Here is a 15464-nt window from a genome sequence, read left to right on the forward strand (position 1 = left end):
GAACCATAGGAAAGTGTTTCTTTTTTTCTCTTTTGGAGTGGGATGCTATGCTTATTTCATAGCATCTACATTTGTTTGTTAATTTTTTTCTCCCCAGGGATTTTTATTATTTATTATTTACTTATTGTTTTTAAATTTATCTTATTGTTGAAAGTATTACAGATGTCCACTTAGTGTTTTTTCACATTGATCCCCCGCCCATCCATACTCACCCCTCGCAGGCCTTCACTACTCTATTGTCTGTCCATGGACTGTGCATATATGCATATAAGTTCCCAGGTTAATAACTCTGCTCCCATATGCCCCACCCCCAACTTCCCTCTGAAATTCATCAGTCTGTTTCCTGCTTCTATGTCTCTGGGCTTATTTTATTCACTCGTTCATTTTTTCCATTAGATTCCACATATGAGTGAAATCATGTGAAACATATCTTTCTCTGGCATATTTAACTTTTCATAATACTATCCAGATCCATCCATGCTATTGCAAATGGTAAAAATTCTTTCTTTCTTTATAGTTTTGTAGTATTCCATTGTGTAGATGTACCACAGCTTTTTTATCCACTCGTCTATTGATGGGCACTTGGACTGTTTCCAGTTCTTAGTTAGCTATTGTAAATTGCATTGCTGTGAACATAGGGGTGCATATATTCTTTCTGATTGATGTTTCAGGCTTCTTGGATATATTTCTGGAAGTGGGATCTCTGGGTCAAATGGGAGTTCCACTTTTTAATTTTTTGAGGAAACTTCATACTGTTTTTCACAGTGGCTGCACCAATCTGCATTCCCACCAGCAGTGTACTAAGGTTGTATATTTTGGAAATTAACTCCTATTTGGATGTATCATTGACAAATATGTTCTCCTATGCAGTGAACTCTCTTGTCATTTTTTGATGTTTCTTTTGCTGTGCAGAAGCTTTTTATTTTGATATACTTCCATTTAGTTTCCTTTGCCCTTTAAGATGTATTGGTAATCATGTTGCTACAAGAGATGTCTGAGATTTTGCTGCTTATGGTTTCTTCCAAGATTTTTATGGTTTCATGTCTTACACTTATGTTTTTTATCCACTTTGAGTTTATTCTTGTGTTTGGTGTAAGTTGGTGGACTAGTTTCATTTTTTTGCATGTCCCTGTCCAGTTTTCCCAGCACCATTTATTGAAGAGACTCTCTTGACTCCATTGTATGTTCTTGCCTCCATTATCAAATAGTAATTGAGTACAATGGCTTGGGTCAACTTCTGAGTTCTCTGTTCCATTCCATTGACCTATATGCCTGTTCTTGTGCCTGTCCTAGACTATTTTGAGTAGAGTGGCTTTGTAGTATAACTTGATATCTGGTATTGTGATGCCTTCAACTTTGTTCTTTCTCAGGGTTGCTGTGGCTATTTGGGTTCTCTTTTGGTTCCTATAAATTTTTGGAGTGTTTTAGATCTGTGAACTATGCTGTTGGTATTTTAATAGGGATTGCATTGAATTTATACAGTGCTTTGGGCAGTACGGACATTTTGAAGAATGTTGATTCTACCAACCCATGAACACAGTATATTCTTCTGCTTGTGTATATCTCCCTCTCGCTCTTTCTCAACTCCTTTAGTTTACCAAGTCTAGGTCTTTTACCTCCTGGGTTAAGTTTATTCCTAAGTATCCTAACTTTTTGTTGTTTTTGCAATGGTAAGTGGGATTGTATTTTGTTTCTCTTTCTGAGATTTTATTGTTGGTGTATAAAAATGACATCAATTTTTGGGTGTTAATTTTGTTTCCTGCTACATTTTCAAATTAATTTGTTAAATCTAGTAGTTTTTTTATGGAGCCTTTAGGGCTTTCTATATACAATATCATGTCATCTTCAAATAATAACAGTTTTACTTTCTCCTTACCAACTTGGATGCCTTTTGTTTTTTTTCTTCTTGTCTGATTGCTGTGGTTAGAACAAAGCAGACGTCCATTGTCTCATTCCTGTTCTTAGGGGAAATGGTTTTAATTTAGCCCATTGAGTATGATGTTGGCTGTAGGTTTGTCACATATGGCTTTTATTATGTTGAGGCATGATCCCTCTATTCCTACTTTGCTGAGAGTCTCCCCTCCTCCCTCCCCCCCAGAAATTTTTTTAATTGCAAGAGTAAGGACCTGGAAGAAGGAGACTGATCCATTTTGGCTAGCACTGGGAGTAATTCTGATTTTTTAAAATGATGTGGATGAGCAGAGAGAAAGTGTGTGTGTGTGTGTCTTGTGTTTCTGTCTGTGTGCATGAGTTATTAATCTTTGAAAACATGACCAGAAACAATACAAAGCATAACAAAACATGATTATAAGCTCCTAATAATAAGAAATTTAAGATTTACGAGTGTTTTCAATGTTTCTAATTTTAGGATATTACAAAGTTGATGTCCACATTGAAGAGAACCAGGAAAAACAAGAGAAACCTCTTTGGCAAGTAATATTCATTGATAATAAACCACTGAGTAAACAAAGGTAGATAGTTTTAGGAAAACCAATTAATCTGGTTATTAATCTGGTTATAACTGCAGATTTCTCAGGAAAAATGCCTGTGAATGTGACTCATAGAATGAAGTTGCCACTTATTTCTGACATAATTATTAATGATAGAAACTTTTCAAGAAAGGTTGATTACACGAATGTATGTGGAAAGTTGCAGCTTGATATCAAACATGAGAAAGCTCATCTTAGGTGTATAAAAATATGAACGCTCTCAGTTATAAGAAAGATCATCTGAAATTTCCAACTTGGAGCAACCTTTTGAATGTAATGAATTTGGAAAAGTTTTCATGATAACACTTTTGTCTGTGTTATAGTTAAGAATTCTCTAACAGGAAAGGAATAATGTAAGGATGATGTATTTGGGAAAAGCTGTGATAACGCAACTCTATTTAACCACAGGAGAACTGGTCCAAGGGAGAAATGCTTTGATATTAATGAATGTGGGAGATCCTGTGACAAAGCCACTATTGTGGAATATGATAAAGTTCAGATGACTATGACACACTATGAATGTAATGAAAGTGGAAATAATTTCAACAGGAATTTACTCCTCATTCAACCTCAGAGGACTGTTACAAGAACTGTTAAAAGAACTGCTTTTGAAAGCAGTAAATGTGAGGAAAACTTGACCCAAAGATCAGCCCTTCTGGCACATCAGAAGACACAAACTGCAGATAAGGTCTGTGTTTTTAATGGATGTACAAGTACAAGTGCCTCCTACCAGGACTTAGACCTTCCAATATATCAAAGAACTCAGACAGAAGAGAAGTTTTATCACCGTGGTAAACATTGGGCATCCTTGCTTGAAAACTCACGTTTCAGTGTAAATCAGGAAGATGATATAGGAGAGAAGTCATTTGAAAGTAATGAATACAGTCAGTTCTTTTACCAGAAAGCATACCTCATTCAGCATCAGAGGACCCACTCAGAGGAGAAAACCTGTGAATGTGAGGAGTGTGGGAAATTCTTCTGTTCAAATTCACACACTATTAATTATCCTGGAACTCATATCAGGGCCCAGCTCTATGAAGATAATGAATGTGGGAAAACTTTCTGTCAAATGTCAAACCTCAGTGAACATCTGACAGTTCACACAAAAAATAAACCTTATGATAACAATGAATGTGGGAAATCTTACAAGAAGTGTGCCCTCTTAGTACATCAGCGAACACACACAGAGATTAAACTCTATCAAAATAATGAATATGGTCAATCATTCTCCACGGTGGCACAGATAAAAAAACATGAGAGAATTCACACAGAAGAGAAACCAAATGAATGTATTGAATGTGGGAAAACATTCTCCAAGACATCATCACATCTCGGAGTGCATAAGAGAATTCACACCGGCAAAAAAACCCATGAATGTATTGCATGTGGGAAAACTTTCCCTAATAAGACACACCTCAGTGCACATCAGAGAATTCATACAGGGGAGAAACCCTATGAATGTAATGCTTGTGGGAAAACTTTTCCCCAGAAGACACACCTCAGTACCCATCAGAGAATTCACAAAGGTGAGAAACTGTACAAATGTCGTGATTGTGGGAGATCTTTTGCCCATAATTCAACCCTTAGAGTACATCAGAGAATTCACACAGGTGAAAAACTCTATGAATGTAATGACTGTGAAAAAACTTTCACTCATAATTCAGCCCTCCAAGTACATCAAAGAATTCACACTGGGGAGAAACCCTATGAATGTAATGCATGTGGGAAAACTTTTTCCAAGACGTCACATCTCAGTACACATCAGAGAATTCACACAGGGGAGAAACCTTATGAATGTAATGAATGTGGGAAAACTTTTTCCAGGAAGATACACCTCAGTACACATCAGAGAATTCACACAGGGGAGAAACCCTATGAATGTAATGCATGTGGGAAAACTTTTTCCCGTAAGACAAATCTCAGTACCCACCAGAGAATTCACACAGGTGAGAAACCGTATGAATGTAGTGCATGTGGGAAGTCTTTTGCCCGTATATCTGGTCTGAAATCACATCAGAGAATTCACACAGGGGAGAAACCTTATGAGTGTAATGAATGTGGGACAGCTTTTGCCCACAATTCAACTCTCAGAGAACATCAGAGAATTCACATAGGGGAGAAACTGTATGATTGTAGTGCATGTGGGAAGTCTTTTGCCCGTATATCTGTTCTGAAATCACATCAGAGAATTCACACAGGGGAGAAACCCTATGAGTGTAATGAATGTGGGACAGCTTTTGCCCACAATTCAACTCTCAGAGAACATCAGCGAATTCACACAGGGGAGAAACCACATGAATGTAATGAATGTGGGAAAACTTTTACTCGTAAGGCAGTTCTAAGAGTACATTATAACAGAAGGCACACCAGAGAGAAAAACCTTCCATGTAATGAATTTGGGAAGTTATGAAGAAACTGATACTGTATTATTATTAACACATAGTGGGGAAGGTCATGTCTCAAAGACTGGCAAGTTGTTTCCTTTAACTATTTCCTCTTCTAATAGGTACAAGCTTGTCTAAATTTCCCAGTCTGGTAGGTGGGGACCTGTGGCAGTGGAGACAGGGATGGGGAACGTGGGGCCAGCACTCATACTCACAACTGCACATGTTCACAGACACACACAGCACCCACCAGCTCACAGCCTTTTCTCCCTTTCTTTTCCTCCCCCCAGCTCACCCTCTGAGCCTCTCTCAGAATGAGGAAACAAAACAGACTGGGCCTGAAGAGGTCTGGGTGGAAGGGAGGGCAGGCAGAGAGTGGAGTAGCCCCCACTGGCCCCACCCCCTCCCAGTTGGGAAAGAGGAAGAGGGACATAGGGAGGCATGGAGGACTGCTGAGAAAAACAAAGAGAAACAGAGACTGGTCAAGATCAGGCTGGCAGGGCAGGGCAGTTGGGGACAACCAGACCGGCAGCAGAGGGCAGTTGGGGGCAGGATCAGGTTGGCAGGGGAGGACAGTTAGGGGCTATCAGGTAGGCAGGCAGGTGAGTAGTTAGGAGCCAGTGGTCCCAGATTGTGAGCGGGATGTCTGACTGCCAGTTTGGGCCTTATCCCACAGGCAACCAGACATCCTCCAAGGGGTCCCCCATTGGAGAGAGTGCAAGGCTGGGCTGAGGGACCCCCTTCTCTCCCCCATGCATGAATTTTATGCACTGGACCCCTAGTCATTGTATATGGAAAGCAACTTCGGTCAATGTCCTGAATAAGACCTCATTAGAAATGAGAGAATCTCAGGGAAAAACTCAAAGGCCTTTACTTCCAAGTGAACTTGATTAAACATCAAATGATTAAGATTAGACTAAAATCTTGTATTTTGATAAGTACATTTCTAACACATTGAGTTTGCAACAGATAATTTTTTTTTCTACGAAAATTATCAGTTTCAGAAATGAGTAAAATTTTCACCTAGAACTGATGTACTAAAACTTGTTTTATATGTTATGTAAGTTTTATAGAAAATACTTTTGCACAAACTCACTGTGGAAATTTTAAAGATGGAAGAATAGGCTGAATTCTGTGGACAACACTAATAAATGTTTGTGACTAGTCTCTGAGTTATGTGGTACATCTGTGAGTCTCTGTAACAATAGAAGGCAGTAGCCAAACCTGGTCTGGGCCTGTTAACTTTTCTGATTGACTGTCTATGCTGCTTTGGATTCTCTGAGCTTGATGCTGTTAGATTTTGGCATGCCTGTGATCTCTGAATATTGTTCTGACCCTGTTTTTTAGGACTATAAGATTTCTCAAGGATTCTTTGTGTGTGTGATGGATGTTGATTCTTAGGTGTTCTTTTGGCCTTCATTTTATGCCATTTTAGTGTTTCATTTTGCACTGAGTAATTATAAAGCAAGTCTCAGCTTTCTTGTACAAATGTAGCCTGAGGATCCTATATAGGATTTTATCCCACTCCCATGATGCTTGCTGATAATGCAGCATTGCAAACTAGTTGATTTCTGCCCTGCTTGGATAGAAGGTTTTAGAATTTGAATGAAATCAAGACTACTTTCATGTCAGAAGTCTGCATTAATCTTAAAAAGAACTCGCTTTTTGGGGGGAGGGGGGACGGGAAAGCGGGGGGGCAAAATATACCACAGTCTTAGCCAAGAAAATATTTGTTCAATCTGTCCTAATTTCAGGCTACATGGTTTGGTCAGCACAGAGAAGAAAGTAAATTAATTTCTCATTTTTAAAATCTGAACCACTAAAATTTTATCTTAACACTGGGCATGTTGTTTTCTGCAAGTGTGATCTGATAGATTATGTGGACAATGTCAGTTGATTCCCTGAGTAAATATTCTATTCCCTATTAATATTATGTGAGAGAAAATTATGTGTTATTATTTGTTCTTTACCATTAATTGGAAAAGCAGGTATTTCTTTGACTGGCTTGTTATCGCTTTACTTAGTGGCTTCACTGCCATAGAAAAAAGCCAGGAGACGAGGCTGATAGTACCACCTGGGCTAACACACCAGAGACTGAGTTAGCACTCCTAGTGGCAGGAGAGTTCCAGCAACTAAGAGAATATGTTTGGCCCTGCCGATTCGATACAATGTGAGTTTGTTGCACGGGGCCAAAAGGGAAATGAATCATGCTTGATTTTTCAGAAAACTATTGATTCCTAGAAAATTAAAGTACTTTAAATTTTAAAAAAATTAACTTCATTCTGGAATAATAGATTTAAAGAAAAATTAAAACAATAATTCCTATATACTCCTCACACAGTCCCCTTATTAACATCTTTTATTACTCTAGTACATTTCTTAGCTTCCACTGGTCTTTGACAATTTCTCATACCTTCCATATGAGAAATAGGGTTGCTGGTGTTTTTTTTTTTTTTTTTTTTTTTTTTTTTTTTTTTTTTTTTTTTTTTTTTTTTTTAACTTGACAGTTTTGAGAAGTACTTGAGTATTTTGTAGACTCTCAATTTGGGTTTCTAGTATATTTTTATGTTTGCACTGGTGTTACCATTTTATACTTCTGAAGGAAGATCACAGAGGTTAAAGAAATGCCATTCTCATTAATAGCATATGCTGTCAATGTGAATGATCATTAACGATGCTAAGCTTGATCATCTGGTTGAGGTGGTATCCCTCAACTTAAAAGCATAGCACCATGCTTACTACTTGATAAAAATTTCTTGAATAAACTAATAGTTTATCAAGTTGCACATAAAATAAGATCAAAATCCTTTTTATATATTTCATATTTTAGTGTTGGAGACAATAAAAATAGCTTAAAAACTAGAACACCTGGAGTCTTATGCTGATTTAGTTCATAATCCAACTTTTTGGTTTTAGTGTTTATTGGAATATGAATGAATCATTGCCCTTTTCTTTGTTCCCAGGATTTATCTTCAGGATTTTATTTATCTTCACATCTCATCATGGTAGTGGTGCTCAACTCTTCTATACATCTTAAAAAATATATATTTACCTTTATTGATTTCAGAGAGGAATGGAGAAGGAGAGAGAAAAAACATCAAGGAAGAGAGAGAACCATTGATCAACTGCCTCCTGCACACATCACACTGGGGAGTGAGCCCACACCTGGGCATGAGACCTAACCAGAAATCAAAATCGCTACCTCCTGGCTCAATCACTGAGCCACATCGGCTGAGCTCTTCTATACATCAACTTTATCTTTGGAGATTGGACTTTGAGTAACGAAAGGACTGAAAGAAAGTTTGCGTTATCTGAGCCAATCAACCCAGAGGTTATTATATTAACCCAGATAATAACAGTAGATACAAAGAATGGCAATCCGTGATAACTAAGAAATCTAAGATGATAGGAGAAATAAGTCAGGCTTGAGAGTAAAATGGGAGTATCACGGCCAAATGCCTGCATAGGGCTTTTTCTTTTAAAGCTTTGATAAGTTATATGGTACTAAGACAACTTAAAAAAAGAGTGATGTCGCTCTAGCCTGTTAGCTCAGTGGTTAGAGTGCTGGACTGTTGACTGTAGGGTTGCTGGTTTGATTCCCGGTCAGTGGCACTTTTTTTGGCTGTAGGCTCCATCCCCAGCCTGGGCATGCAGGAGACAACTAATCAATGTGTCTCTTTCACATCAATGTTTCTCTCTCTTCCCCCCTTCTCCTTCCATTCCACTCAAAAAATCAGTGGAAAAATATTGTAGGGTTAGGATTAAATAAAAACAAAACAGGTGTGTGTGTGTTATCATTAGACAGAAAGTTAGGTTTGGGCCTGTCAACAATAGGCAGGTGACATAATGAGATCCTATATAATAAAAGTGTATTATGCAAATTGTCCCCTCAACTGGGAGTTCATTTGGGAGTTTGACCAGGGAGCAGAGCTGGCCAGGGGAAGGGAGGGAGGGGATTACTGGGCCAGCAGCCAGCAGATGGTAGGGATCCTATCAGTGCATGAATTTTGTGCACTGGGCCTCTAGTAGCTATATAAAAGATGAGGAGCAAATGGTCACTCCCAGATAATATATTAATAGTTAAACCAGGGAAGGACTATAGAGACTAAGAATTACTAGTGAAGCAAGAACACATGGGCATATGTTGTAACATACAAACAGTGCATATTATACAAGTGTGGATGAAAATTTAATAGGAACTCTTATAAAAACACCACCTCTGGGAGAGAAATTGATTAAAATACATGTGAAAAACAGTTCTATTGATAACATGCTTTCAAAAATAGGCATGTACCTCTTATAGAAGATAATAGCCCAACAGCACAAGTAGAATGTAGTCGTGCCTATTGTGATAAACAGGAATAAAACTTCATTGTATGACTTCTCAGGAAACCAGAGAAGATTATTGGTGGCCAGAGTACACTGTGAATCCAAGAAAAGGAGAAACCAACAAGCACACTTTGAAAGCACAGGAACAAAAGAGACTACTGAATAAACAATATGAAAAAAGAACTAGATTATACATCAAGCCTTATGGGTAGTTACCTCATGAGAGAGAAAAAGGTTATGTATTGAGAAGTGGCCACGAGGCATAAAACTACAGAACTGCCATATTCCAAGGAATATGGTGCACTAATAGTGACAGTTAAATTGCAAAGAAGACTCAGGACCAAAATGGCAATACTTACAAATTTTAATGTATTAAGGAAAAATAATGCATTACATCATAGCCAAGGTTGCTCCTCAGCAAGGGGTTTAGATAAAAGTCAAGCACAAGCTCCCAATTTTATCCACTGTACAGACATAATTTTATCTCGTAAGAACCAACATATGCGCAGAATACCCTGTCATCCAAAAATTGATTTACTGCCAAGGTTTCTTCTATTGTATTAGATATGTAGGCGTATTTTCAGGTAAGCAGACTGAAGGTCTTAATGAGAATGGGTATAAATGATCAATTGCACTGTTATCAATAAACACTGTTGATAAGATGTTCAAACATGTCCCCAAACTTCTTGGATCCATGGTTACAAAGCAACACTAAAGTATTTCATTCTTTGACTAATGAATAGTGATGTATAGATATTTTAGGTTAGGCCTATTCCAAGTGTGCTGGACTTAATACCCCTGTTTTTTTGTCCAAGCCTTTAACAATAAAACCATCTCTCTTAGTTTGACAACAGTCATTTGCCTTTCAACAACATGTAATCAAATAGACAATCAAAATACACACAATTTCAGAGTTGTAGTAACAAGTGTAGGGTTGTATAATTTAGACCACCCTATAATGCTGTTACAAATAGTCTCATATTTTTATATTTTTACACTTTCCTTTTTGGAGGGCCTCCCAGATCTATAGCTATCTGCACTTTATGGTATACATCTGTTGAATAATAAGAATTCTAATCAGTCTGTCATTCAAGTGTAAGTATTCCTTAAGCCTATTCTATTTTATAAACACAATGTTCTATGGAATGAGAACCATAAGAGACAGCTACATGGGTATTGTTCCACATAGTCATCTTAGTTCTGATCTGTTTATAGAATAAAAAGGAGGACATAGATCAATCCTGAAAGTGTGCTTAGATTGGCCATTGTACAGCTCCTTCATTTAGTTAAAAGTGGAGGAAATGTTGGCAGTCTTTTGTCCCAAGATGCACCAGAGTCTAAGCTAAGCATATTTTTCACTTGTTCTAAGCCTCTCTTCAGGCACCACTATTATCTTAGAACTAGAGGTCCAGTGCACGAAATTCATGAATGGGGTGGAGAGGTCCCTCAGCCCAGCCTGCACCTTCTCCAATCTGGGACCCCCTGGGGGGTGTCCAACTGCCAATTTAGGATTGGGCCTAATCTGGCAGTCGGACATCCCTCTTGCAATCCGGGACCATTGGCTCCTAACCACTCGCCTGCCTGCCTGATTGCCCCTAACCACTCAGCCTGCCTGCCTGGTTGCCCCTAACTGCCCTTCCCTGCTGGCCTGGTCACCCCCAACCGCCTCTGCCTCAGCCCCCACCACCGTAGCTTTGGAAGGACGTCTGGAAGATGTCTGGTCTAATTAGCATATTATCCTTTTATTAGTATAGATGTTTGCTTTTGTAACACCCATTTATTGGCTCCCCTCCACTAAGCAACAATCTCAGGATTGCTCCCATGTACCATTAATTTTAAAATCGACCTTTCCCTTTGAAGTCATTAATGGTAGCAAGTGATGTTAGCAAGGCAAAATGACCAGGGCTTCCTCTTTGGGCCATTCCTAGCCGTATAGGATTGAGTTGGTTAAGTGCAGAAAAAATATGGCTGTCCTATCCACAAGACAACAAAACATTTGTACAGTCAGCCCAACTTGGTGATACAGGGAGATTATCCATCCCATCAATCCCTTTGGAATTCTTGCCATTAATCAAAGAAATAGACATAGTGTCTCGTTTGGTGATGTTTCTAAACTGTTAGACCTTAATTTTAGCCTTATTATCGGGACTTCCAGATCTAGTATTGAAGAAAAAAATTGTGAAGTAGGGATGACTTATATGTGAATTCTTTTTTCATCCCCTACCCTATTGACTGAATATTTGTGTCTCCCCAATCTCCATATTTTGAAGCGCTACTCCCCAGTGTGATGGTATTTGAAGTGTGGGATCTTTGAATATTCATAATAATGAGCAATTATTAAACACTATGAATATTCATAATAATGAGCAATTATTAAACAGACATTATACAAGGTATTGGGATTATGACCTGCCCACATGGAGCTAATAACATACTTAGAAAAATAGTACAAATATATGTGCTGTTTGTCATAATGGAAGAGATACTTCTCTTAAACTTAATAGGATGTGTTATATTTCAGTAGAGAGTTAAATTAGAAGCCAGTAACAGAAAGATCTCTAGAAGTTCTTCACAAACTTGCAAACCAAGCAAAACACTTATAAGTCACTCATGGGTTGAAATAGAGCCAAACAATTAATTTTGAGCTGAATGAAAATGAAGAACTATTTCAAGTTTAGTGAAATCTCCCTCATTGAGTACTTCAAGAGAAATTTATTGTATTAATTACATTAGAGAAGATTTTGAATAACTGATCTCAGCTTCCACCTTGAAAAGAAGAGCAATACAACCAAAAAGATTCAGAATAAAAGAAAGAAAATTTCAGTGTGTTCCACGTATGAGTGACATGATAAGATTCTTGACTTTTTCTGACTTCACTTAACATGACAATCTCAAGATCCATCCATGTTGTTGCAAATAGCTGAAAGCAAATGAACAGATAAAAACAAAAATTCATAGACACAGGTAACAGTATGGTGGTTACCAGAGGAAAGTGGGTAGGAAGTAGTAAAGATACTGGGGGTCAAATATTTGGTGATGGAAGAAGATTTGACTTTGAATAGTGGGCACACCATGCAATATACAGATGATGCATCATAGAATTGTATACTTGAAATCTATATAATTTTATGAACAAATATCATCCCAATACATTTAATGGAAAAAATAAAATTAAGGTAGGATCATATCAACAAAGAAAATACCAGTGTGGAAATGAAAAAATAGAAAAGCAAAAATATTTTAAAAATTTAATTAAAGTCCTAGCCAATTTGACTAAGTGGATAAAGCATTGGCCTGAGGACTGCAGGGTCCCAGGTTCCACTCTGGTAAAGGGCAAATGCTCAGGTTGTGGGCTCAATCCCCAGTAGGGGGTGTGCAGGAGTTAGCAAATCAGTGATTCTCTCTCATTGATGTTTCTATCTCTCCCTCTCCCTTCCTCTCTGAAATCAATAAAAATATATGTTAAAACAATTTAATTAAACAATCTTTGAGAAATTCATATTATTTATAAACATCTAATCAGGCTGATCAGAAAAGAGGATGTGAAAACTAGCATATCAGGAATAAGAAGTAACAGATTTTATAAGTATTTAAGAGATAAGAATTATAAACATATTATCCCAACAGATTTGATAACTAAGGTAAAGTTGACAAATTCCTCAAAAGACAAAAGTACATAATTTCACTCCATAAGACATAGTTAGAATAGCCCCACAGAGGGATGCCCAGGCCACCTGCTGGCAAGGCAATGAATTGGGGAAGGGGTGCTCCTGTGATCACCCCAAAGAGTGAGGCCCAGGCCACCCCCTGCATGGCGATTGGTGGTGGGGGAGGGGGAGCCCCGCCATCGATCACCTCAAAGAGAGAGGCCCAGGCTACCAGACTGGCAGCACTGTGGCGGGTGGGCGGAGCCAGCCAGTGATCCCCTGCAGAGGGAGGCCCAAGCCAGCCAATGATGGCATCCCATGCCCGTTGCCCGCAGAGGGATTTGACTGGTGGTGGGAGCAGGGACAGCGCTGCACGGATGGCAAGCAGTGGCAGCGGCAGAGGTGAGGCCAGCTGCCAGGAGCCAGGGGAAGGAAAGCCCCAATGGGCCCTGATCGCCAGTCAGGCCTAGGGACCCTTTTTGAGGGGTCCTGAATTACAAGAGGGCACAGGCCGGGCTGAGGGACACCCCTCCCCCCCCCGCCATGTGCACAAATTTCATGCACCGGGCCTCTAGATATCTATCTATGAAAGCCTAAGTGACTGAATGACCGGTCGACCAATCGCTATGACATGCACTGACCAACAGGGGACAGGTGCTGAATGCACAGGATTGGGCTCCTTCCTGTCTGGATCAGGACTGCAGGGATTGGGCTCCCTTCTGCCTGAATTGAGCTTGTGGGGATCAGGCCTGGGGGATTGGGCTCCCTTTTGTCTAGATCAGGCCTGTGGTGATCGGGCTCCCTCTTGTCTGCATCAGGCTGCAGGGATTGAGCAAAAACCAGCTATCCAACATCCCCCGAGAAAGTGCAGGCCAGGCTGAGGGTTATTGGTTATTGCTTATTTCATACTGTGGGTTAAATATTTTGAATGTCATCTTATATCTATATCTACCATGACATTAGGCTTTGAGACAGTGTAGAACTAATTACTCGTTTATCAGAAAGCTTTAGATGATGAAACTATGCCTAATGCTGTTGGTAACAGAGTCATGTTATTACCTCATATGCTTGGGTTTATTACCCCAAAAAGTCAGGGAGGAGGGCACAATCTATCCTGTCTGTGAGACCTGGCTCTTATAAAGGGACTAGAGGCCCAGTGCATGAAATTCGTGAACTGGGATGGAGGGGTCCGTCAGCCCAGCTGCCCCGTCACAGTCCGGGAGCCCTTAGGGGATGTCCTACTGACGGCTGAAGCTGCAGTCTGGCCTCCCTCTGTGGGAGGTGACCAGGCTGATCAGGGGAAGGTGCTTCTCCCATCACCCCGCTGCTGCTGCCACTGCCAGCCGCCGCAGCAGCCAAAGTGCTTTCATCAACACGAACTCCAGTCCCTTCACCACGAAAAAATGACAACTTTCTTCAGGCATTTTCAAGATGTGTCTTTCATAGGATATGACTTTTTTTTTTTTTCCCTCACCTGAGGATATGTTTCCATTGATTTTTAGAGAGTGTGGAAGAGAGAGGGAAAGTCAGAGAGAAACATCAATGTGAGCAGGACACTTTGATTGTTTGCCTCATGCATGAGCCCTGACCTGGTCCACAGCCAGGGAGGTGCCTACAAACTAGGTGCATACCCTTGGTCAGAATCAAACCTGGACCCTGCAGTTGGCAGGCCAAGACTCTATCCACTGAGCCAAAATGGCTAAGGCAGGATATGACATTTCATTTAAAAAAATATATATTTTATTGATTTTTTTTTACAGAGAGGAAGGGAGAGAGATAGAAACATCAATGAGAGAGAAGCTAAAGGCTAGTAATGAAACATCACCTGATACTTTCCTGCACTAGAGATTGGGAGTCATAGTAGATCTACCTAATATATAGATGTGGAATAAGAAATTATTATATCAGACATAGAGTTCAGAGTAATGATGGCAAAGATGCTCAATAGCATGAGAAAAGACATAGTAACTATGAAGAATGACATAGCACTAATAACAGATTGGAAGAAATATACAGAAGATTAGGGGAAGCTGAGGATTAGATCAGTGAATTAGAATATAAGGTAGAAAAAATTATTCAATCAGAGAACCAAAAAGAAAAAAAACACAATTAAAAAACAGGAGGGCAACTTAAGGGTGCTGTGGGACAACATGAAACATAACAATATTTGTATCCTAGGAGTTCCAGTAGGAGAAGAAAGTGAGCAAGGGATCAAGAATGTGTTTGAAGAAATGATGGCAGAAAACTTCCCTAACCTGGTAAAGGAAAAAGTTACGCAACTCCAGGAGACACAAAGAGTTCCAAACAAGAAGAACCCAAACAGGCCCATACCAAGGCACATAATGAGCAAAATGCCAAAAATTAAAGACAAAGAATCTTAAAGGCAGTAAAAGAAAAGAAATTTGTCACCTCCCATAAAATTGACACCTGATGTCTCATCAGAAACTCTACAAACCAGAGTGAATGGCATGAAGAATTCAAGGTAATGAAAAGCAAGGATCTGAAACCAAGATGACTATACAGCAAGGCTATCATTCAAAATAAATGGTGAAATACAGAGCTTCCCAGAAGAAACAAAAGGCTAAAGGAATTTATCACCACTAAGAAAGCACTGC

General features: G+C 39.3%; 1 protein-coding gene across 3 annotated transcripts in view; it reads left to right on the forward strand.

Annotated features, from left to right (window-relative positions):
- Positions 1–15464, forward strand: part of ZNF484 (zinc finger protein 484) — a 35689-nt gene that overhangs the window by 19042 nt on the left and 1183 nt on the right. For 2 of the 3 annotated variants that reach the window (XM_084898960.1, XM_084898961.1), the window contains exons 6-7: positions 2369–2429; positions 2898–6226. In XM_084898960.1, coding sequence (XP_084755086.1) covers positions 2369–2429; positions 2898–4899 — 2063 coding nt within the window. In that variant the 3' untranslated portion in view covers positions 4900–6226. Of the gene's footprint in view, positions 1–2368; positions 2430–2897; positions 6227–15464 lie in introns of those variants that run through there. The other variant, XM_084898962.1, reaches the window with a different exon arrangement.

This window comes from Pipistrellus hanaki (genome assembly GCF_964339955.1).
Source record: "Pipistrellus hanaki genome assembly, chromosome: 11".
Taxonomy (NCBI): Eukaryota; Metazoa; Chordata; class Mammalia; order Chiroptera; family Vespertilionidae; genus Pipistrellus; species Pipistrellus hanaki.